The sequence below is a fragment of the Labeo rohita genome, chromosome 8, assembly GCF_022985175.1.
Source record: "Labeo rohita strain BAU-BD-2019 chromosome 8, IGBB_LRoh.1.0, whole genome shotgun sequence".
Classification (NCBI taxonomy): domain Eukaryota; kingdom Metazoa; phylum Chordata; class Actinopteri; order Cypriniformes; family Cyprinidae; genus Labeo; species Labeo rohita.
This window is the reverse complement of record NC_066876.1, coordinates 36,969,514-36,994,217: the sequence shown is the minus strand read 5'-3', so window position 1 is coordinate 36,994,217 and position 24,704 is coordinate 36,969,514. Positions and strand designations below refer to the sequence as shown.

At 35.7% G+C, this 24,704-nt stretch overlaps 1 protein-coding gene across 1 annotated transcript; it reads left to right on the top strand.

Annotated features, from left to right (window-relative positions):
• The first annotated feature begins 326 nt into the window (after positions 1–326).
• On the top strand, positions 327–24,128 carry hdac6 (histone deacetylase 6). The gene is made up of 28 exons (XM_051117968.1): positions 327–675; positions 1,623–1,718; positions 2,563–2,673; positions 3,639–3,724; positions 4,058–4,142; positions 4,231–4,271; positions 4,368–4,464; positions 6,349–6,446; positions 6,579–6,683; positions 7,100–7,168; positions 7,277–7,403; positions 9,541–9,606; positions 9,696–9,755; positions 9,838–9,927; positions 10,016–10,122; positions 10,218–10,285; positions 10,807–10,933; positions 11,062–11,190; positions 13,604–13,772; positions 14,304–14,506; positions 16,607–16,799; positions 16,868–17,017; positions 17,101–17,275; positions 17,375–17,748; positions 17,830–17,973; positions 20,316–20,462; positions 23,085–23,213; positions 23,347–24,128. The coding sequence occupies exons 2-28, from the start codon at positions 1,656–1,658 to the stop codon at positions 23,413–23,415; spliced, it is 3,282 nt and encodes a 1,093-aa protein (XP_050973925.1). The 5' UTR covers positions 327–675; positions 1,623–1,655; the 3' UTR covers positions 23,416–24,128.
• Positions 24,129–24,704: the final 576 nt, after the last annotated feature.

The window sequence follows — 24,704 nt, the reverse complement described above, 5'->3', positions numbered from 1 at the left end:
TGCTTGCGCGCCTAGTAGAAAAATAAATGGGAAGCATGGTAGTTAACGTAAAAAGCGTAGTGATTAAGGGGGCGGGGCGCAGCGACGAGGAAGTGCTGTTAAATGACTTTGGTACGTTGTGTACGACTTGTGTTTTAATTATATTATTGTTGCATATTTTTAATGCACCAAAAATGTATTTGATTATGGATGTCAGAAATAACAATTAATGTTTTAATACGCTTAAATAAGTGTGATTTAGAGAAATCTGAGCCTCCGTGCGCCCCCTAGAGGCGGAACTGCGTTATGTCACATGGGAAATCATTGATAGAGTCATGTTCGCGTCTACTGCTTTGCACAGTTGGGCGTGTTAGCCGTTAGTTAGCATTTCCAAACAAAACATTATTGTGCTTTATCGTCCCCTTTCTAGTGGACACTGAGCTTACAGATTTATTTGTAATGCGGTCCCAATTTTGCTACGTTCATTTTACACTTTCTTTATCCAGTCCAGAGAATAACAACAGGCACGGAAACTTAGGAAATCAGACAGCTTGAGGCTCAAATGACTGGCACATTGCTTATTTTTAATATATCTGTATCTGAATTTCATAGTGTTTTAGTTTTTGTCAGCGGCATAAGAATCTGACAGCACATCTGTTCATATCTTCTCATACACATCGCACATTTCTGGAAGCAGTAAGTAAACCTGTTCTTTACATTCTTGAGACATGTCACTTTTTCTTTCAGTTTTTCATACGAAAATGAATGGGTCTATTTTGTACATTTAATTAAATATGCAAATATTTTTTTCTTAATGTTGAATGTAGAAAAGCATAATGATGTAATGATTGAATGGATGGATGCTTTTATGTTTATGTTTTTTTTTAAATTATTACTCTTCTATTTGTGTATAATTATTATTATGTTTATATCAAATAAATAGTATGACTTAAACCCCTATCATGTTATAAATTGCTATACATTACATTCATAGCCATTACTTAAAACTGCAAATATGGGTCATTTATGTGTAGCATTTGATAACCTCTAATTTATTATTAAACTATTAGTTGTGAATATGAATAATCTGATATGAATGATATATCTGACCCTGGACCACAAAACCAGTCATAAGTGTCAATTTTTCAAAATTGAGCTTTATACATCATCTGAAAGCTGAATAAATAAACTTTGCATTGATGTATGGTTTGTTAGGATAGAACAATATTTGGCCGAGATACAACTATTTCAGTATATGGAATCTGAGGGTGCAAAAAAATCAAAACACTGACAAAGTCGCCTTTAAAGTTGTCCAAATTAAGTTCTTTGCAATGCATCTTACTAATCAAAAATTAAGGTTTGATATATTTACAGTAGGAAATTTACAAAATATCTTCATTGAACATGATCTTTACTTAATTTCCTAATGATTTTTGGCTAAAAGGAAAATCTATCATTTTGACCCATACAATGTATTTTTGGCTATTGCTACAAATACACCCCAGCAACTTCAGACTGGTTTTGTGCTCCAGGGTCACATATGATATATCTCATATGAATGATCTTTCTCATACATGCATTTCTCAAATTAAGACATTTGATGTAATGTTCAGAGCACCTGTCACTAACATCTTCTTCTTAAGGTTTTTGGTGCTGATCTGTAAACGCGTCCACTGATGGATCCTCTTCCAGATTCCAAAGGTTCTACTCGATCAACAAGAGGAACACCAGAAACCAAAGTGAGAGATTGTTTATATTTTATTTCCTGAAGACATTAATCTCATTTAATGCCATTTAAAGAAACAGTTCACCTAAAAGTGAAAATGTATTCACCCTTAGGCCGTTTGAGATTTAGTTTCTATATCTGAGATTTTGGAAGCTTTCCAGGATTTGTTGGAATCTTCTGGGGTTTTTTTGGTAACTTTCCAGAAATGTACCGGTACTTACCCACCCTTTTGCAACCCTAATGAATAGATTTGGAGAAATTTAGCATTTCATCACTTGCTCACCAATGGATCCTCTGCAATGAATGGGTGCTGTCAGAATGAGAGTGTTAGTTGCAATCCATTAAGATGTTTTTAACTTCAAACCATTGCTTTTAGCTAAATTATGAGTCTTCTATCCATAATACGCACAGTGAAACGGTCGTCCCATCTGAATCAGGAGAAAAATATGCACAGATCAAGCACTGTTTGCAGTGCAAACAGTCCAAAACCGTTCTAAGCAAATATCTTGATTATGTTAATTGATGCACTAGAGTTGTATGGATTGCTTGTGGATGTTTTTATTAGCTGTTTGGACTCTCATTCTGACGGCACCCATTCACTACGGACGATCCGTTGGTGAGTATTCCTTTAAGACGGTGTTCAGCACCTGTCATCGTGTGTTGATCATTTGTTGATTTTATCAGTGTGTACATGAGCTTCGTTCAGAGGTTAATAATCCACAGATATTCTTGAAGTTTGGCCACTTGATCTACGCAGTGTCTTCTATTGTTTTGCTCATTTTTTAAATGTCAGATGTGGGAGCTACTGCTTTATTTGGATTCGTGCAATCTCCCTAAAAGACCTTTGTGATCTGCAGAGAGAAAACAGCAATTCAAACCATAAGAGGAATCTGCAGGAGGTGCGGAGGAAGGGCAGAATGGATCGGAGCAAAAATGAGGAGGAGATGAGCAATGAACTCCAAAACTTGGTAAACGCTTAATCATGGTCACTGTTTTCTCCTGAACCTTGTCTGTATTGTATTTCACAAAAAAAATCAAAGCAACATAAATGCATAAATAAAGCATTGTGTTTTTGTAAAGCCATAAAGATTTTTGTCATTGCAATGATATTTTCCATGCAATTTATCCTCTTTCTTCTGCCCAGTTCTCTCATTTCTTGCTATTTCATAAAGCGGGCATTACTGTGCTTAACTACTTTAGATTGCAAGTTATGGAAGCATATGGGTCGCAAAATTCCTTTTGAAATGTAATATGCAAAATGCAAATGTATTTCTGTATTTAAATTTACATTTTCCCTATACTATATGTGCAACATTTAGTGCAAACTGAAAATTCAGTTATACAATTTACACTTGCTATTTCCTTTACTAGATTTAATATGTAAATTAAAACCATATTTTAATGCTTTATAAGCTGCAAAATGAACATGAAAATGTATCACAAAAAATTGATCAAATAAATTTAACATGTCCAAGTATTTAAATGCTATTTTTCCTAAATGCAATTAGATTTATGGGTAGGACACTTGGGACTGCAATTTTGGTAATACATTTTCATTTTAATTAGTTTTTGATTTACATATTAAATCTAGCGTAGGAAATAGTAAATCTAAATCACAGAACTGAATTTTCTTTTTGCACTAATTGTTGCACATATGTACTGGAAAGTGTAAATTTTAAATACAGAAATACATTGCCATTTTACATATTGCATGCCATTTTGCATATTTCATTTCAAAATGAATTTTGCTACCCATATGCTTCCACAGCAAGTAGCTATGGAAAACCATTATATATAGCCTCCTAAACGTTGACATTAATGCACATATTCAGTTACGCACATGCAGCATTTTCTTTTATTAATGGGAGATTGCATGGTCAGAAATGGAGTGCTTTTGGAATGGCTGTTTGAATGTTTTTGGGATGTTTTTTAGGATGTTCGTGGTAAGACTAAAGCAACAGGAACAGGTCTCGTCTACGTAGATGCCTTTACTCGCTTTCACTGCCTCTGGGATGCCAGGTGATGCTTCAGGATGGTTAAATTAATTGATAATAGTCTCGTTTTTATTTTTAATTAAAAAAGAAAGTATTTTTGGAACCCTTTAGACTCCAATAGATGCTGTGAAGCATTCAAAGACAGTATCTGCATTAATGTGTCAATGTATCAATTAATGTTTGTAACGTAGCAACTTAAATTAAGCGTTTGTTTGAAGATGCATCAAAATGAAACAAAATAGAAACAGTTTTTTTTTATAACTTATTGTTGATGCTTAACCTCATTTCAAATAGTTCACTTAGTATTGGTTTATAAAAGTTATTATATAACAGTGGGCTGGATGTTGTTGCTTCACAGTCACCCAGAGTGTCCAGCAAGAGTGAGCACTGTGATGGAGACTCTGGAAACGGAAGGTTTGCTGGGACGCTGCGAACGAGTTGAGGTAGATATACTCCTGTAGAGATATTGTTTTTAACAGGTCTGAATTCCTCCCGTCTTTGAGTTTTAAATGATTTATTTTTGCGTTTAAGGCCAGAGCTGTGTCAGAAGATGAGCTGTTACTCGTTCACACGTAAGTTTATATGCGAAACTTAATAAAGATTGACACTGTTAATGTAGTTAGTTGGTTTTGTTTAATGAATATGGGGGAATGTTTTGTGCATGATAGGAAGGAATATGTAGAGCTGATGAAATCCACACAGAAAATGACAGAGGAGGAGCTGAAGACTCTCGCTGATAAATACGACTCTGTCTACCTGCATCCTGTAAGTCACCCAATCACATCACAAATCTGCTCCAGTCTTCAGGTTTCAGTGTTCGTCTTATTCCTACTGACATTATTTGCATACACGCTTGTCACGTGAATATTAAAAATGAACTCTCTATTTTTAAATCTGAGATCTGGGCACATTTTGGAAAAACCAAGCTTAGTGTGGGGGAAAAAATCCATGCTCAGAATAATCGATTTTGAGGTTGGCTTTTTCCTTGCATATGGCACTTGTTTGCGATTGAGACAATCGTGGTGGGCTTTATTGTCCAGAATATGCACTGTGAGACACGCACGCATTGCTTGACATTGTGCGTTTCCACTTGCCGTTATTTCAGTGTTTTACTTTTTCATTTATGCCATAATGCAGTACGTATTAGATGCACAAAACTGACGTACTGAGAAACTTTTTTTTTTTACGTGCATTTACTGTGTTTGTTTGTCCTGAGTCTTGTGGCTGTGGTTAAATGCACTTGCATCTACGAATAGTTCTGTGATGCATAATTGATGTAAACGCAGTCAGTTATATTTTCAGAAAAAACATCAGGACAAAATATCTAATATGTTGAAATAGATGTGTGCATTAGTGTAAATGCAGCCTATTAAAGCTGCCACTGTCTCTCATCTTATCAGCAGTAATGCTGTGGAAAAAGGATAAACCCATAATTATGATTGCCTGTCAACTTTCGGATACTCAAAGCACTCTCAGAAACTGAAAGTACTTTTTGTTTACCACTTGTACTGGGTACCACTGGGTACTTCCCTGTCAAATCAAACAAATTTTAGAAACTTTCCCGGCTCAAAATTTCGATTTTGCTAATATTTTTTTTCAAAAGAAAGATATAATGATGAAAGCCAAAATATTAAATGTCATGGATGAATATTTACTAAGTAATCTACTATTTTGTAGAGGGAGGTCAAAATGACAGTTTTTATCTTCAAGTTACAGAGGGGTAAAAATGATTTCAGAAAGATGCCAGCATCATTATCTTATTTTTACTCAGAGATTGGTAGGTATGTTAGTAAAATCTGTGGACTTTATCAATCTTTGTTGCATTATGTACCAATGGTGACCATTCAAATATGGGAAAACAGCACTTTTCAAATTTTTCTCCAAAGTTTGCATGCCTGTAACTCAAAATGTTTTAAAGATATTTTAATGCCCTTTTAGATTTGGGGTCTTAACAAACTTTCCTTTTATCATTTTCATTTTTAAGGCCCTGTATGGTTCAGTTCCAGAGATCCTGGAATTTTAATATGGCTCCAGGAGCAAATTGTTAAAATGTACACATTTTCAGTGGTCAAAAACCAAATGTGGGTCAGTTTGAAAAAATATAATACTTCCTTTCTTTTAAAGAGGAATGTCTGAAGAACAAGTAATGTTGAAACTAGAGATCCGTTTTTTTTCTGTCAAGACAACTGTATTGAACATACCAGTCTGAGTGCCATAAATATTCCAACTTTGGAGAAAAATTTGAAAAGTGCTGTTTCCCCATTTTTGAATGGTCACCATTGGCACATAATGCAACACAGATTGATAAAGTCAACAGATTTTACTTTACTTATTCATCTCTGAGTAAAAATAAGATAATTATGCTGCCATTTTTCTGAAGTCATATTTACCCCCCTGTAACTTGACTCTGAATCTAAGGTGAAAATTGCCGTTTTGACCTCCCTCTGCTAAATAGTGGATTCATCCATGACATTTAATACTTTGGCTTTCATCACTACACATGTCTATCTGTCTTCAGAATAAATATTTGCAAAATCATAAAGGACATAATCTATTTCTCTTCCAAAGTGATGTAGTTTGCTTGTTTATGGTTGCTAAACAACATGGTTTTAATTTTGTGGAATTTTTAACATTTTAAAATTCCACCAGGAATTTTTTGCCTCTTCCTGTCTGGCAGTGGGATCAGTTCTCCAGCTGGTGGATAAGGTGATGACATCACAGCTGCGGAACGGTTTCTCCATAAGCAGGTTTTTTTGCGTCTGTTCTTCTCAGGAATTCTAATATTTCTGTATTTTTTATATTCTGTTTTTATTTTTTAGAATATATTGTTTATATTCTGTTTGTTCATTGATCTATTTGGTTTTTCCTTATAAACACAGGCCTCCAGGTCACCATGCTCATGCAGATAAGATGAACGGTTACTGTATGTTTAATAATCTGGCCATAGCGGCACGTTACGCACAGAAGCAGCATGGAGTTAAACGGTAAGTGTCTGCATTTTGCTTTAAAATCTTACCTTTATTTGCACCTTTTATTTAAAGGCATTACTTCCTTTCTTGATGAATTTTCCCCGTCTCATTTAGAGTGATTCATCAGAGCATATTTAATCTAGAGATAAAAATGTTTGTTTTCATAAGTTTTCATTAAATGTAATGACTTTTTCACCTCTGATATGTCTTTTTTTACTGATTTGCCCAGGGCTGCATAGGCGACAGAGAATGTAATAAATGATATGAATCAGATTAACCAACTGATCTAATCAAATTCAAAGTCTGGTCTTATATTTCCACTCAATATTCAGAAAGTCTGTAACATTATGGAACCTGAATGAGTTGCAAACACAGTTTCATGTTGTCTTTAATGATTCTATTGCATCTATTGTTGCTTTTTCTTCCTTCAGAGTTTTAATTGTGGATTGGGATGTGCATCACGGACAGGGAATCCAGTATATTTTTGAAGAGAATCCCAGGTATATTTGTCCATATCTGAAGCACCAGAACATCATATTACAGTACATTTATTGTCTCTGAATGTCTCTCATTTGTAAACACTCTCTCTCTGTCTTCCTGTGTGGCAGTGTGCTGTATTTCTCAGTGCACAGATATGAAGATGGCTCGTTCTGGCCGCATCTCAAGGAGTCTGACAGCGATTCGGTGGGTTCAGGAGCAGGACAGGGCTACAACATCAACCTGCCCTGGAACAAGGTACACTGCGCAGTTTACTCAGTTTTTACATGACTCATTTACAGAGATTAACCAATTGTGACTCTGGACCTCAAAACCAGTCTTAAATGGTCATGAAACCCCCCTGTTTCAGCACTGGTTAGTTCTCACCACAGTTTTGAAAAATGCTGCAAACGTGGGTGTGGTGTGGTGCGCTGCGGAAGAGGGGAGAGAGTCAGCTTCGAGTTCAGACAGTTCAGACAGTTTCATTTCGCTCCCATTGAGTTAACAACACAAATAAACGCAGAGCCGTTTGCACTATTCATCGAAAACATATATATGAACACGCTGTTCCACCTCTATTAACTTTTAAAGGAGAACTCCACTTCCAGAACAACATTTTACAGATAATTTACTCACCCCCTTGTCATCCAAGATGTTCATGTCTTTCTGTCTTCAGTCGTGAAGAAATTATGGTTTTTGAGGAAAACATTTCAGGATTTTTCTTCATATAATGGACTTCATTGGTGCCCCAATTTTGAACTTCCAAAATGTAGTTTAAATGCAGCTTCAAAGGCTCTAAACGATCCCAGCCGAGGAAGAAGGGTCTTATCTAGTGAAACGATCTGTCATTTTTTTTCAGAAAATAAAAATTTGTTTACTTTTTAAGCACAAAAGCTGGTGTAGCACAGGCTCTGGGATGTGCGTCCACAATGCTACGAATTAGTGATGGGTTGTTCTTGAACGATTCTGTCATTTTGAACAAATCTTGGGAAAAATGAGTCGTCTTGAGTGATTCGTTCAGTCACAACATGCGCAACATCCTATTAGGTTCTGTACTGGAATTAGTTCACCTGTTTGGAGTCTTCGGGTTTTTCGAGTCGTTCGTTCATCTTATGGGGCTGTCACATGATGAACAAACGACTCGAACCTGAAAACTTGTCAGATAAGAGGTGAGGTGAGCTAATCATAGACTAAAGACCCAGGTAAACAATGAATGAATCTTTTCTGTTTCTTCTAGCATTATAGTTTTGTCTTGTTTGTAGTGTGATCAACGTTTGTGTAAGCAGTAGATGTGTTAGGGAAGTAACACGTAACATTTTAATTATATTTTGCTAAAATGAACTAAATGACTAAAAAAGATTTGTTCATTTCGCTGAACAAGACTCAAAGGTCAGAGTCGGTAAAATGATCCGAACTTCCCATCACTACTACGAATCACATGTAAGTTGATCGTCTGTGTACTGAGTATGGAGAAAAACTATGTGCTAAACAAAACGGTGAAAAATCATATTTTCTTCTACAACTTCAGAATTGTCTGACATCGTTGTACCTTTTTGTTTAAATTACTTGCACTTTCTTAGTCTTTGTGCGTTCACTTTGTAAACACTGGGTCTTTAGTTCCGCGTGACCTTTCGACGTGATTCAATAGTACGTAGCGTCATGAATGCGCATCCCACAGCCTGTGCTACACCAGCTTTTGTGATTAAAAAGTATAAAAAAATCAACTCACGCTGTCATGAATAATTAAGCGCAGCATCTTCTCATAGGATAAAAACACGTAGCCTCAAGAATAATTATGTCATTGAAGCACTGTAGTCGGAAGATGAAAATAGCGCCAAAAAACTCAAAATTAACCAGTTTTCTCCAACAATTAAAATTAACTAACGTTGTCATCTATGATGTGCAACACAGACAGCTCTGCTAAAATCTCATAAAAAGTAAATAAAAATAAAAAATACATTGTATGGGTCAAAATGATCAATTTTTCTTTTATGCCAAAAATCATTAGGATATTAAGTAAAGATCATGTTCCATGAAGATATTTTGTAAGTTTTGAACCATAAATATATCAAAGCTTAATTTTCGATTAGTAATATGCATTGCTAAGAACTTGATTTGAACAACTTTAAAGGTGATTTTCTCAATATTTAGATTTTTTGCATCCTCAGATTACAGTGTCTCAGCCAAATATTGTCCTATCCTAACAAACATACGTTAATGGAAAGCTTATTTATTCATCTTTCAGATGATGTTTTTTTTTTTTTTTTTTTTTTTAAATAATTACCCTTATGACTGGTTTTGTGGTCCAGGATCACAATTTACATGTAGAAGTGAATGCTACCGAACTGTGGTGGGTTGGTGCTGAATGTGGCTTGATATCTTTATTTAACTTCAGGTAGGGATGGAGGATGGAGATTACGTCACTGCTTTCCAGCAGCTCCTGCTTCCTGTGGCATACGAGGTACACCTGTCAGATCAGTCACCTGAAAATCTGATTTTTAATGTTTTATTGTTTATTAATGACTGATGTCTTGTGTATGCGCTGTACAGTTCCAACCTCAGCTGGTGTTAGTAGCGGCCGGCTTTGACTCTGTGATCGGTGACCCAAAGGTGAGCTTCAGCTCAGCTTCAGTTCCGTTTAATATAATTTTCCAAACTCTATATTAATTATTTAAATGTTCTGTGTGTCTAGGGTGAGATGCGAGTGAGTCCACAGTGCTTCTCCGTCCTGACGCACATGCTGAAAGGTCTAGCACAGGGTCGACTCATTCTGGCTCTCGAGGTATGAACATATTTATGCCATAAGAGAATAAAATCATATTTTTTGTGGTTAACATCTCACTGAGACTCAAAGTGTTCTGATCTCTTAGGGTGGATATAACCTCCAGTCCACAGCAGAAGGTGTTTGTGCTAGTCTGAGGTCACTTCTGGGTGACCCTTGCCCTCATCTGACCTCTCCTGGTGCTCCAAGTGAAAGGTGAGTAACCTGAAGAACACCTCTTCTTGCATTCTTGTACGATTTTTACTATTTTTACTATGTTTGCTATATTTAATTCCGATGTTTTGTTACAGTGCCATGAAGTCCATCTCAAAGACCATCTCAGCTTTGTATCCATTCTGGAAGAGTCTTCAGACTTTTGGTAAGAACTCAAACTAGAATTATTAGATTAGATCACCATATTGTATTGGTGCGGATATGATCCAATAAAACTCAATTATAAAAGTATGAGCACAGTGTATTATGGAAAATTTAGTTATTAAATACGTTTGTTAATAAATTTCTAACACTTCTAGGCCTGAAATTATCACAGAAATCATTAAAATCTGTGTAATATAATATAATATAATATAATATAATATAATATTTTAATATACTTTTTTATATTTAAAAACTTGTTTTTTAAATATTTAAATAGCTAGAAATTGCTCTCTATAAAAACCTCTTCAAAATTATCTTTAAAAGTCCCACAAATTACAAGAACAAACACCGTGGAAATTCATTGGTCATTGATGTTTTAATAGAACAATATATTATTCTCATCTTCATCTGTCATCTTTGTCATTTTTGTTCAAAACATATTTGGTAGAGCTGGCACCCTAGAAAAATTGCCAGGGCTTTTATATTTTCTTCAGATCTTGAATGTGCGTGTTTGTTTTTCAGAGGGTGGTCCTCTGTCCGACGTCTCTCCTCTTCCCGCTCCAGTGTGTGCAGAAGTGAAGGTTTCCTCTCCGATCACTGGACTAGTTTATGACCAGAAAATGATGCTTCATCACAACATTTGGGACGGGTGAGAGCATTAATAACCAACCCCACAGTATCCCTGTTGACACTGCTGAAAAATGTTCTCATTTTGTGTGTGTTTTGATTACTTGGTTGTACATAATATATAATATGAGCGTGTATTGATTCTCACAGTCATCATCCGGAGCTCCCTCAGAGAATTTCACGCATTTATTGCCGGCATGAGGAGTTGGGGTTGCTGTCCCGTTGCCTTCGGATACCAGCTCGCCTGGCAACAGAAGAAGAGCTGGCACTCTGTCACAGGTGACATTCAGATGAGTAAATATATATTGACCACATTTAAGAATAGGGATGTGCAACAGCAATAGAGTACTCGGGCAATAGAGTAATCATGAAAACGATAATCGTGGAAAAAAAAATTTCTGACTGGTTGTAGCAGCACTTTGGGCTGCACCGTGAGCTCTAATTGTTTAGCGTGCAGTCCAAAATATTAGACATGAGAAGAGAGAGATCCATGGCTTTGAAGTCACGTAGTGATGTCTGGGTTAGCTACATGCATATCTGCTTAATCCATTAGAATGCATTGGGATATTAACATTTAACATGCTGAATGCACCGCATATTACCAGTTTAATGCTCAAATGCAATGCCCGATATCGACTGAGTTTGAGACGGTCATATTGCTTTTAGATGTTTCTTTTTCTTTTTAAAAAATACTGATGTTATAATAATGCAGCAGTGCTTTTTTAGTCATATTTGTTCAACAGTATGCATACTTCACTTTCAGTTGTTTTCGGAATTCGTGTGGCTATGAAAGCGCATCACGGAGCTCGCTTGCTCTCTCTCTCTCTTGCTATAGCGCGTAACTTAAAGTTCACTGGCATTTCATGAACACAGCGATCTAATTAGAACTTTATAGAATGTAAAATCTATAGTAAATTATATCTGCTTTCATTGCAGTTCACTGTCATGAAAGCGCAACATGGAAGAAAGTTACGCGTCTATGTTATGTATCAAAGTTATCTGATTAATATCATAGTGTCATAGAACAGGCTTCAGTTAGTATAAAGTTACTCTTGGGACGCGTTGGGATATTAACATTTATTACACGCTGAATGCGCTGGATGTCAGTTTCATGCTCAAATGCAATGCCCGATATTGACTAAGTTATATAATACTGATACTGAATACTGATGTTATAATAATGCAGCAGAGTTTTTTCCATCATATTTGTTCAACAATAGGCATAATTCAGTTTCTATGGTTTCAAAAACGCGCAGGCGATTTATGGTATCGCTTAATGATGTAGATGAAAATATAGCACAAATCGGCCATAAACATTTATAATGGTTAACTTTATAGAAATCTATAGTAAATTCTGTCCTTGCCCGTGTTTCAGCACACTGTTATGAAAGCGCATCAAGGCGGGAGCTCGCTCGCTCTCTCTTTATGCAAGATATAAGCTGTGATGTTACCAAGTTATCTGATTAACATCATAGGATGCGTCATAGAATGGGCTTCAGTTTATTGCCATAAAGTCACTCTTCACCTTCCTTTTTAGATGCTTCTTTATTAATAACTTTGCTGCATCATAATCATAATCTAACAGTGTCCTAATCATGTGTTCATGTTTTCATGTCGTATTTTTATTTTTAACATTCATTTTCTTAACAGTCTTCAGAGGCACAAGCCCCGCCCCCGATTGCTCGATTAATCATTTTTGAAACCTATTGATGATCAAAATGAGAAGTTTCCCAAAATGCCCATCCCTATTTAAGGGTAAGTTCATTTCCTGAAAAAAAATTCCTGATAATTTACTCACCCCCATGACATCTAAGGTGTTCATGCCTTTCTTTCTTCAGTCAAAAAAAAAAAGGTTTTTGAGGAAAACATTCCAGGATTTTTCTCCATATAGTGGACTTCAATGGTGGCCAACAGCTTGAAGTCCAAATTACAGTTTCAATGCAGATTCAGAGGGCACCACACAATCCCAGCCGAGGAATAAGGGTCTTATCTAGCAAAACGATTGGTCAATTTCTTTAAAAAAATACTAATTTATATACTTTTTAACCACATTGTTCATTTTGCGCTAGCTCAACTTCACACATGATGTAGTCATGTTGAAAAGGTCACGTGTAATGTAGGCAGAAGTACAAAGCTTAACAAAATGAACATGCAAAGAAAGTCTTTTTTTGAAACCGAAGTACACAGACAAAGAACTAACCACATGTGACTTTTCCAGTGTGATTACGGAAGGCGTGTCGAGCTAGTGCAAGATGTGCATTTGTGGTTAAAAAGTATAAACATTTTTATTTTTTTTATACAATGGCTGATCGTTTTGGTAGATAAGACCCTTGTTTCTCGACTGGAATCGTATAGAGCCCTTTGAAGCTGCTCTGAAACTGCAATTTGGACTTTCAACCCGTTGATCCCCATTGAAGTCCACTATATGGAGAAAAATCCTGGAATGTTTTCCTCAAAAAACTTTATTTCTTTTTGACTGAAGAAAGAAAGACATGAACATCTTGGATGACATGGAGGTGAGTTAATTATCAGGAAATTTTTATTTTGGAAGTGAACTAATTCTTAAATGTAGAAAAAAATTAAATACAAATCTCCATTTAATTTGCATAATTAATGTTTTCTCAATCCTATTTAGTGGTGATTTCTTACTAAAAGTAATTAACTTCATGTCTGTTTATCTCTCTTGTGCTAGTTCTGAGCACATAAGCACTATAAAGAGTACAGAGCACATGAAACCCAGAGACCTGCACCGACTGGGAAACGATTACAACTCCATCTACATCAGTAATGAGAGCTACACCTGCGCTCTGATGGCTGCCGGGTCGTGTTTTAACTCGGTACAGGCCATACTCACAGGCCAGGTATGTCATTTTGTAATCTTTATATGTAATACTCTTCTTAAGGGATAGTTCACCTAAAAATGAAAAATCTGTCATTTATTACTTACCCTCATGTCATTGCAAACTCCTTAGTTCATCTTCTGAACACAAATTAAGATATTTCTGATGAAATCCGAGAGCTTTCTGACCCTGCATAGACAGCAACACAACTATCACGTTCAAGGCCCAGAAAGGTAGTAAGGACATTGTTAAAATAGTCCATGTGACGTCACTGGTTCAACCTTTGGACTTCGACCTTACTACCTTTCAGGACCTTGAACATGTCAGTTGTGTTTCTGTCTATGCTGGGTCAGAAAGCTCTCAGATTTCATCAAAAATACCTTAATTTGTCTTCCAAAGATGAACGAAGGTCTTACAGATTTGGAACGACAGGAGGGTGAGTAATTAATGACAGAAATTTTATTTCTGGGTGAACTATCCCTTTAACATACCAGATATGCCGGGTATACCAGAGTATTACTGCTCTCCTTAATTGTTTGTTTGGTCATGTAGGTGAGAAATGGCGTGGCCATAGTCCGTCCTCCCGGTCATCATGCAGAGAAAGACACAGCTTGTGGTTTCTGTTTCTTTAATACGGCCGCTTTGGCCGCTCGCTATGCCCAGAGCATCACTCACAAATCCCTGCGCGTCCTCATCCTCGACTGGGATGTTCACCATGGAAACGGCACACAGCACATCTTTGAGGAGGATGACAGGTTTGTCAAATCCCACAGTCAACCATAATCAAGCATAGTATAGAGGTCTGCATGAGTGCTGTTACTGTCAACACAAACTAAAACTATTATAAATCATTTTTGAGAAATTAAGTAAAGCTGAAATACAATATAAATATTAGAGAAAAATAATATTTTGACTTTTTAAGGGTTAAATTGATTAAAACTAAAACTTAATTAATGTATTATTATATATTATATAATGTATCTATTTAGCTTTAATAGATACATTAAATAATATATTATAATAAATTCTAATTAAAATTAATAATAAAATACTAAAAAAAATAAATAAAACTAGTAAAAATGACAAGAGAACATGAAAAAATTAATAAAACTCAAACTAAAGTTAAAATGAAAACTAAAAATATAATATAAAAAATATAAAAATAAAAAAAATTGTCAAACGTATTTAAAATGTTAATAAATGCTATAATAGTATATAAGTGATATACTAGTCTGGATCCCAAAGTCAGGTATCCTTAAAGGAGAAGTCCACTTTCAGAACAACAATTTACAAAAAATGTACTCACCCCCTTATCATCCAAGATGTTTGTGTCTTTCTGTCTTCAGTCAAGAAGAAATTATGGTTTTTGAGGAAAACTTTTAGGATGTTTCTCCATACAGTGGACTGATATTCCAAAATGTAGTTTAAATGCGGCTTCAAAGGGCTCTAAACGATCCCAGCCGAGGAAGAAGGGTCTTATCTAGCAAAGCGGAAAATAGAAATTTGTTGAAAGGTCACGCGGAACTACAGACCCAGTGTTTACAAAGTGAACGCGCAAAGACTAAGACTGAAGACAGAAAGACATGAACATCTTGGATGACAAGGGGGTGAGTACATTATTTGTAAATTGTTGTTTTGGAAGTGGACTTCTCCTTTAAGAGGTGCATATTTTATAATGTAACATTTTCCTTTTACCGAAAAGTCATATTTTAGTTTGCCCAAAATATTTCTGAATCTTGCTCTGACCCTCAGAACTAAACCCACTGTTTTGGTGTTTTACCTTTGAGACTTCTGAATGCAAGTTATCTTTTTTGTATGATTGGCCAACCACTTTGCACTTTGCATATATCATTAGGACATTAATTAAAGATCATGTTCCATGAATGTATTTTGTGAATTTCCTACCATAAGTATATCAAAACTTAATTTTTGATTAGTAATATGCATTGCTAAGAACTCCATTTAGACAACTTTAGGCGATTTTCTCAATAATTTGATTTTTTACACCTTTTGCACCAAATAGTTGTATCTCAGCCAAATGGTGTAACAAACTATTCTAACAAACCATGCATCAATGGAAAGCTTATTTATTCAACTTGTTTTGTTTTTTTTTGTTTTTTGTTTTCCAAAAATTGACCTTTATGACTAGTTTTGTGGTCTAGGGTCACATATATGACCTTGGACCTCAAACCCAGCCATAAGGGTAAATTTTTTGAAATTGAGATTTATACATAATCTGAAAGCTGAATAATTAAGCTTTCCATTGATGTATGGTTTGTTAGGATAGGACAATATTTGGTTGAGATACAACTATTTGAATATATGGAATCTGAAGGTGCTAAAAAATTAAAATCCTGAGAAAATCGGCTTAAAAGTTGTCCAAATAATATTCTTAATAATGAATATTACTAATCAAAAACTAAGTTTTGATATATTTACAGTAGGAATTTTACAAAATATCTTCATGGAACATGATCTTTACTTAATTTCCTAATGATTTTTGGCATAAAAGAAAAATCAATAATTTTGACCCATACAACGTATTTTTGGCTATTGCTACAAATACACCCCAGCGACTTAAGACTAGTTTTATGGTCCAGGGTCACATATAGTATTTAACTGCCACATCATTCAATAACAGCCTGTTTACAAAGTTGCATTCGTAAAACAGTGAGTGCTGAAATGCGATTGGTTGGTGTGTAATAACCATGAATGTTCCTAAATTCTGTTTTGTTTGGGTGGATAGACAAGGGGTTTGCGTTATTAACGTGTCCTCTTTATGTTCATATTTATAAATATCATTGTTTGAGATCAGTCGCAGTGGTGACCTATCAAGTGTCTTTCTGTTCTCCCAGTGTTCTGTACATCTCCCTGCATCGCTACGAGGACCGGACATTCTTCCCCAATTCAGAGGATGCTAACTATGATAAGGTGGGGCAGGGGAAAGGCAGAGGATATAATGTCAACATCCCCTGGAGTGGAGGAAAGATGGGAGACCCAGAATACATGGCGGCTTTCCATCACATAGTTATGCCGATAGCCAGAGAGGTAAAAGCACATTATGTGCCTGTTTTTTTGATGTGTTAAATACTAATTAAATGGAGTCTATGTTCTAGTTTGCCCCAGATCTAGTGTTGGTGTCTGCTGGGTTTGATGCAGCACGAGGTGATCCGTTAGGAGGGTATCAGGTGACCCCAGAGGGCTACGCCCACCTCACCCATCAGTTGATGAGTTTGGCTGCAGGAAGAGTGCTAGTCATACTGGAGGTGCGTTATATATTCACTCACACATTCTAAATGTTTACACTATTGAGTTTTTACAAAAATGACGTCTACTCTTTTCACCATAGGGAGGATATAACCTCACCTCCATCTCTGAGTCGATGTGCATGTGCACCAGTATGTTGCTGGGAGACTCTCCTCCACCTCTAGACCATCTGCCTCCTCCAAAGACCAGCGCCACTGTTACCATTAACAACGTTTTGCGTGCACACGCCCCTTTCTGGAGCTCCCTGAGAATACAGAGTGAGTTCGCATGGAAAAGTGTACCTCCTATCAAGTCTAAAAAAAAGTAAATTGTAAGAATTGTAATGCAACATACTTTTGTTTGTGTGTTTGTGTCAGTTCCGGTGTCACTTCGTTTGGCTTTGCCGTCTCCTAAACCAAAGGGAAAGCGGGCGTCGGCGGGCAAGGGCAAGAAATCTCCTCGCCAGTCCACCTCCGCCCAGAGTCCCGGACAGACACCGCAGCATCTTGAGCAGTCCGGCCTTGATGAGCTCAGTAAGGACCTGCTCTCTTTGAATCTCAACACGAGTGCCTCATCTAACCCCGGCCCAGAATCAGTCCCCATTGGAGGAGCCAGACGAAAGGTGAAACCCAACCCACAGAGGGATTCAGCAGGCGGAGAGTCAGATTCACCCCTGAAACTCAAGTCAGAGAAAGGCAGATCTGGAGACGGCACGCATGCAGAGGTTACCGCTGTGAAAACAGAGACACCTGTAAGCATTCTGTAATGTCATTGGCAGTATGTTTTGGTGACTAGGAATGTGTTCATTCATCAAGCATGCTCTGTTAAACAGGACCGGACGATCCTGGAGTCTGTGGTCACTGGAAATTCAGCTGCCGAGGATGGCCAGGAGAGCGCAGTGCTGGAGGCTGCTGGTGGTCAAGCCACAATGATGTCAGTCTTAGAAAGTGTCTTTGGAGCACAAGCCACGGATTTGGTAACGTATTATATTAGCATAATAACATTGCGGTTAAATGTGGCCCATTAAAAAAAAATATATATATATAGTGGTGACTATGTCACGTTGATGTACATATGGCAGAGATGTGTGGTAAAGATCAATTAATGATGTAATCAAACAGACAAAGAACACTGTAAATTAGCAGCAGAATTCGGTAGTGCTGTATGTTGTTTCAGGGTTGGCATCATCTGAAGTCCTCTGAGGGGTTGACATCATCTCTTCTTAAGTGTTCTGGATCCAGACTGAAGCTTGTGAAATCCTAGTTACCATGGGATGTCAATCCCATGGCAGAAACAGACAACAAATAGGAACATAATTAGTGTAGCTGCTGTTCAAACCAAGCAAAGAAAGATTTGTTCAACCAGAGCTAAAAGATTAATAATGTGCATATGATCAGATATATACCTGCAGTAAAAGTTTATGAGATGCATTATTTGAATGCTTGGCTAAAAAGATACGTTTTAATCTAGATTTAAACAGAGACAGTGTGTCTGAACTCCAAACGTTATCTGGAAGGCTGTTCCAGAGATTAGGAGCCAAATACGAAAAAGCTCTACCTCCTTTAGAGGACTTTGCTATCCTAGAAACTACCAAAAGTCCAGAGTTTTGCGACCTTAGGGAGCGTGATGGATTGTAGCGTGGTAGAAGACTAGTTAGGTACGCAGGAGCTAAACCGTTAAGGGCCTTATAGGTAAGAAGTACTATTTTGTACCTGATTCGGAACCTAATAGGTAGCCAGTGCAGAGACTTTAAAATTGGGGTAATATGATCATATTTTCTTTTTAGGTATTTATTATTAGGATTAACCCCTTGAGATGTACCATCTCGTTTTTGAGGGGGTTCCAGAATACAATGCAATACAATCACAACATAAAACGAAACAAAACACAAATTAACGATACATCTTTAAACAACACTAAACACAAACGATAATGAGAAGAAAAAAAAAACCTGGTAAGGACTCTAGCAGCTGCATTTTGGACTTGTGGCTTGTTTATTGAAGATGCAGGACAAACACCTAGTAGTGCATTACAATAGTCCAGTCTAGAGCTCATGAATGCATGAACTAGCTTTTTTGCGTCAGAAACAGGTGACGTTTCGTAGCTTGCCAGTGTTTCTAAGATGGAAGAATGTTGTTTTTGTAACATGAGAAATATGATTTTAAAAGACAAGTTGCTGTCTAATATAACACCCAGACTTTTGACTGTAGTGGAAGTAACAGTACATCTGTCTAGTTGTAGATTGTAAGCCAAGGGTTTCTGTGTATTGTTTATACACAGACACACACACACACACACGTTTGTTTTTGTAAATTGTGGGGACTTTCCATAGACTTCTATAGTTTTTATACTGACAAAACTATATTGTCTATCCCCTAACCCAACCCTAACCCTAAACCTACCACTCACAGAAAACATGTTTGCATCGTTAAACTTTCAGATAAGCGTCATTTACTACTTTTAATAATTTGTCAACCGGCCTACGGTCCCCACAATGTCAAAAATTTCAGGTTTTACTATCCTTGTGAGGACATTTGGTCCCCACAATGTAGCAAAAACAAGTACACACACACACACACACACACACACACATGTGTATATATATGTGTATATATATAAATATAAATATAAATATATACATAAATAATACAAATACATAGAATTCTAAATAGTAATAAATTATAAATATGTAAATGTGTTTATTACTAAAGTCAATGTAGTAGTAATAAACAATAAATAAAACAATAAAATAAATGCATATTTAATATTTTTTATTTTAGAGAGAGAGAGATTAAAAAAGATTTTTAATTGTAGTAATAATTAATAAATATATATATATACTGTATAACAATACAAATACATATTATAAATAATAATTATTTCTATTATAATTATTTAAGAAATTATAAATATGTAAATGTTTATTATTATATAAGTCAATGTAGTAGTAATATAAATAATAAATAAAACAATAAAATATGTATGTATGTATGTGTATATATATATGTATATATATATAAATATATAAATATATAATAAATATAAATATAAATAGTTATTTAAAAGTAGTAATAATAACAAACACAACCAATTAAAATGTATTACTATGTAGTAGTAATAAAAATAAACAATAATTATTTTTTTAAATGGTTAGGTTATGTATTCATGTATTTATTTTTATTGTATTTTGGTGAATGTTGTTGTACTGAATAGCAGAGAGCTAGATGTTTTGTTTTTATTCTGTCGTGTCATTCAGTGCTCTGGGCGATACTGTTAATGTGAGTTTGAGTGACGATCTAATCTTGTTCTGGTTGCTAGGACACCATGTATGTGGTGGACCCGTTGCCATGGTGCCCACACTTGGAGTCAGTGCGACCGGTGCCCGCGGGTGGCATCGATGTCTTCCTGCCGTGTGAAGAGTGTGGAGGTGATACAGAAAACTGGATCTGCCTCTTCTGCTACAAGGTGACAGCTAATGACGCTCAAAATCACAGCAAAAACAACACATTGATGAGCCAAACTCATTCATGTCGCAGCCTTACACAGTTCTGAATGAAGTTTAGAGTTATGGCTTATCACTGCCAACAGTGCTGCACATTGGGGCTCATTCACTAAGCATGCTTGAAAATGAAAAATGTAGGAACACACGTGACCCTGGACCACAAAGCCAGTCTTAAGCAGCACGAGTATATTTGTAGCAATAGCCAAAAATACATTGTATGGGTCAAAATGATCAATTTTTCTTTTATGCCAAAAATCATCAGGATATTAAGTAAAGATCATGTTCCATGAAGATCTTTTGTAATTTTTCTACCATAAATATATCAGAACTTAATTTTTGTTTAGTAACGTGCATTAAACTGATTTTATCAATATTTCGATTTTTTTGCACCCTAAGATTCCAGATTTTCAAATCGTTGTATCTCAGCCAAATATTGTCCTAACAAACCATACATCAATGGAAAGCTTATTGAGCTTTCAGATGATGCATAAATCTCCTCAATTTCCAAAAAAAATGACCTTTATGACTGGGTTTGTGGTCCAGGGTCATATACATATACAGTTGAGGTCAAAAGTTTACATACACTTTGCAGAATCTGCAAAATGTAAATTATTTTACCAAAATAAGAGGGATCATACAAAATGCATGTAATTTTGTATTTAGTACTGACCTGAATTATATTTATAGATATTTCACATAAAAGATGTTTACATATAATCCACAAGAGAAAATAAGAATTTATAAAACTGACCCCGTTCAAAAGTTTACATACACTTGATTCTTAATGCTGTGTTGTTCCTGAATGATCCATAGCTGTTTTTTTTTTTTTTTTTTTGTTTAGTGATAGTTGTTCATGAGTCCCTTGTTTGTCCTGTTAAACAGTTAAACTGCTGCTGTTCTTTAGAAAAATCCTTCAGGTCCCTCAAATTCTGTGTATTTTTTTTTTTTTTTTTTTTTTTTTTAGTGTTTTTGTGTATTTGAACCCTTTCCAGAACTTTTTGAATTTGAAGATCAGTGTAAATTTAACTTATTTTGTCTTCTGGGAAACATGTAAGTATCATCTGTAGCTTCTGAAGGGCAGTACTAAATTAAAAAAAAAAAAAAAAAAAAAAAAAAAAGATATTTAGGCAAAATAAGAAAATGTACTGAAAATGTAAAATCTTCATTCTGTTCAAAAGTTTTCACCCCCAGCTCTTAAAGGGGTCATCGGATGCCCGTTTTCCACAAGTTGATATGATTTATTGGGGGGTCTTAATGAAAAGTCTATAACATGCTTTGGTTAAAATTTCTCAGTGGTAGTGTAAATAACACCTTTTTTTTTACCTTGTCAAAATCAGCTCTGCAAAAATCATCCTGTTCTGGTCGAGGCTGCTTTAAATGTTAATGAGCTCTGCTTGCCCCGCCCCTCTCTTCTCTCTGTGGAGTGATGAGCCTGTTTACTTTAGCTGCATTTAGCCACTAAACTTGCTAAACTAGTGTGTTTTTAGGAAAGACGATCGCAAAGAATCTTAAAAAACCCCTTATACTCACTTCTACTGCAAGTGAAGCTGAATCATGAATGATTCACGTGAACATAGATGGATATATGTAGATCGGGAGGCGCATTCCCTTCACAAACAAACGTGATCTACTGCATCTTCAGCAGATCAGATGTCGGGAGTAAATGACGACCACTGTGTTCATTATTACATCCCGCAACACAACACCTCAATCGCTCAATCAGAGATATTCTTGTCTAACTTACATCCCTGCTCTGGCATCCAAACAATGGAGGTCGGACTGTTACAGCTGATCTGAGGTAAGACGCTCATGTCAATCAACTATTGTGGGAGTGTCCTCTGTCATGTGACGCCACAACGACAGGCATCTGAGAATGGCTCGATTTGAAAAAGGGGATATTATTTTTACAGATTAATTAAAAACCACTGCATGGATTTTTATCATTATAGCGTAGATTTGTACATACACTGACAACACACATTAATGTTCAAACAACATGAAAAAGTGAACTTTGCACCCGATGACCTTTTCCTTCTGGAGCATCAGTGAGTGTTTGAACCTTCTGTAATAGTTGCATATGAGTCTCTCAGTTGTCCTCACTGTGAAAAGATGGATCTCAGAATCATACAGTCATTGTTGGAAAGGGTTCAAATACACAAAAATGCTGAAAAACCAAAGAATTTGTAGAAACCTGAAGGATTTTTTGGGGTAGTGTAACTGTTCAGGACAAACACATGAACAACTATCACTAAACAAAAAAAGACAGTTGTGGATCATTTAGGAAACAACACGGTATTAAGAATCAAGCGTATGTAAACTTTTGAATGGTGTCTCTTTTTTACATGTAAACATCTTTTATGTGGAATATCTTATTTAGGTCTGTAGTAAATAACAAATTAACATGCATTTTGAATGATCCCTCTTATTTTGGTGAGATTATTTTGCAGATTCTGCAAGGTGTGTGTAAACTTTTGACCTCAACTGTATGAATACTCCACACAATTATTAGTTAATTAGAACCATTATTATTTTATAGATCACACATGAATCTGTGGTTGAAGCGTTATTTTTACTTTTGGTTTCAGGTGCTCTGCGGGCGTTATGTGAACGAGCACATGGTGGCCCACGGGCAGGTGTCGGGTCACCCTATGGTGCTAAGCTTCGCTGACCTCTCAGTCTGGTGCTACGCTTGTGAGTCATACGTCCACAACAAGGTGGGTGCCGCTCAGATCACAGACCTGAAATCTGTTGAATGATAGAGACAATGCTGGTCTAAAACATGATTGTTGTACATTATGATTTAACATGCACAAACAGCCGTGTCACTGTCTGTCTCTGCACACACAGGTGCTCCACGAAGCCAAAAATGCCGCTCACCTCGTGAAGTTTGGAGAGGAGATTCCTCCATTCAACTAAACCAGCAGAGAAGGAAGTGTGCGTTTGTGTTTGCATGCATGTAGATGCAGTGGAAGCAAGTTTTTTTTAGTTGATCCGTCTTCCTTCCTCACTTGTGTCTTACACATACCTTATAGATTCTCATTGTGCCAATTGTGAGGTTTTTTGCCAAAATACCGATTTTATTCATGGAATTTGTTTGATCTTAAAGAAAATTTCAGTTTTTAAAAGGTGCACTGTCTACAAATTGTTCTGGTAGTTATTTTTCCAAACAGTACTTTGATTTTTATGAAGGGTTCTTGCAGAACAACGGTAGCATGGTGCTAAAACCACAATTTTACACCAGCCAAATCTGTAGTATTTAATGTTTCAAATGTACCGCGTTCTCAATGCACAACACTGTTGAGAATCATCCCAGTTTTGGTTGTAAGACTCCGGGCCAAGTCGATCAAACTGGAAATTGCAAAACCACCTTAAACTGAAAGCAATAAATAGTGCAATATTTACTTAAACAGCATCTGAGGACAGGCTGTAATGAGTTATTTTGTGTTTCTTTTCTTTTTTTATGTTCATTTTTGCACAAACACAATGATTCAAACCTTTGGAAACTCACTTTGTAACTCTTGATATATGTGTCATCTGAAATAAAAACTCTTCTGTTCCATGTTCTAAAAAGCCACTGCTTATTATGGTCACATCTGTGGAAAGATCAATGGGAAAATCTCACCCCAATGTGGAATTTAATAAATAAATATATATATTTTTTAATTTATATACACTTTTGTACCTTATTTACTCATAAATGTTGCTATATTACTAATATTAATAATAATATTATTAATAATACCAAATTGCAATATTAATATCAGTACCAATTCCATAGATAGATAGATAAAAAAAAAAAAGTCAATAAAAAAAGTAAACATTTTAATTTAAATCACAACCCTTAAATCTCATCATGTTTTATTTATATTTTATTTATTTTTATATTTTATTTTAAGGATTTTTGCAAAGTGAAACAGAAAAAACAATGTGTTAACATGATTTTAAATTTAATGTAGTTTAATTTTGAATTGTATTAAACTTTTTATTTTTTATTTTTTGTTATTTTAGATATAGATAGATCGATAGATAAAAAGTGTAAAAAAAAATTAATTTAAATGACAATCACAATAACGATTAAATCTCATCGATTTATTTTCTTCCATTATGCCAATTTAAGTTTTTTATTTTTTTTTATTTTAAGGGTTTTTGCAAAAAGAAACAAAACAAACAAGCAACGTGTTATAGTTGTTAATAGTCATTTATAT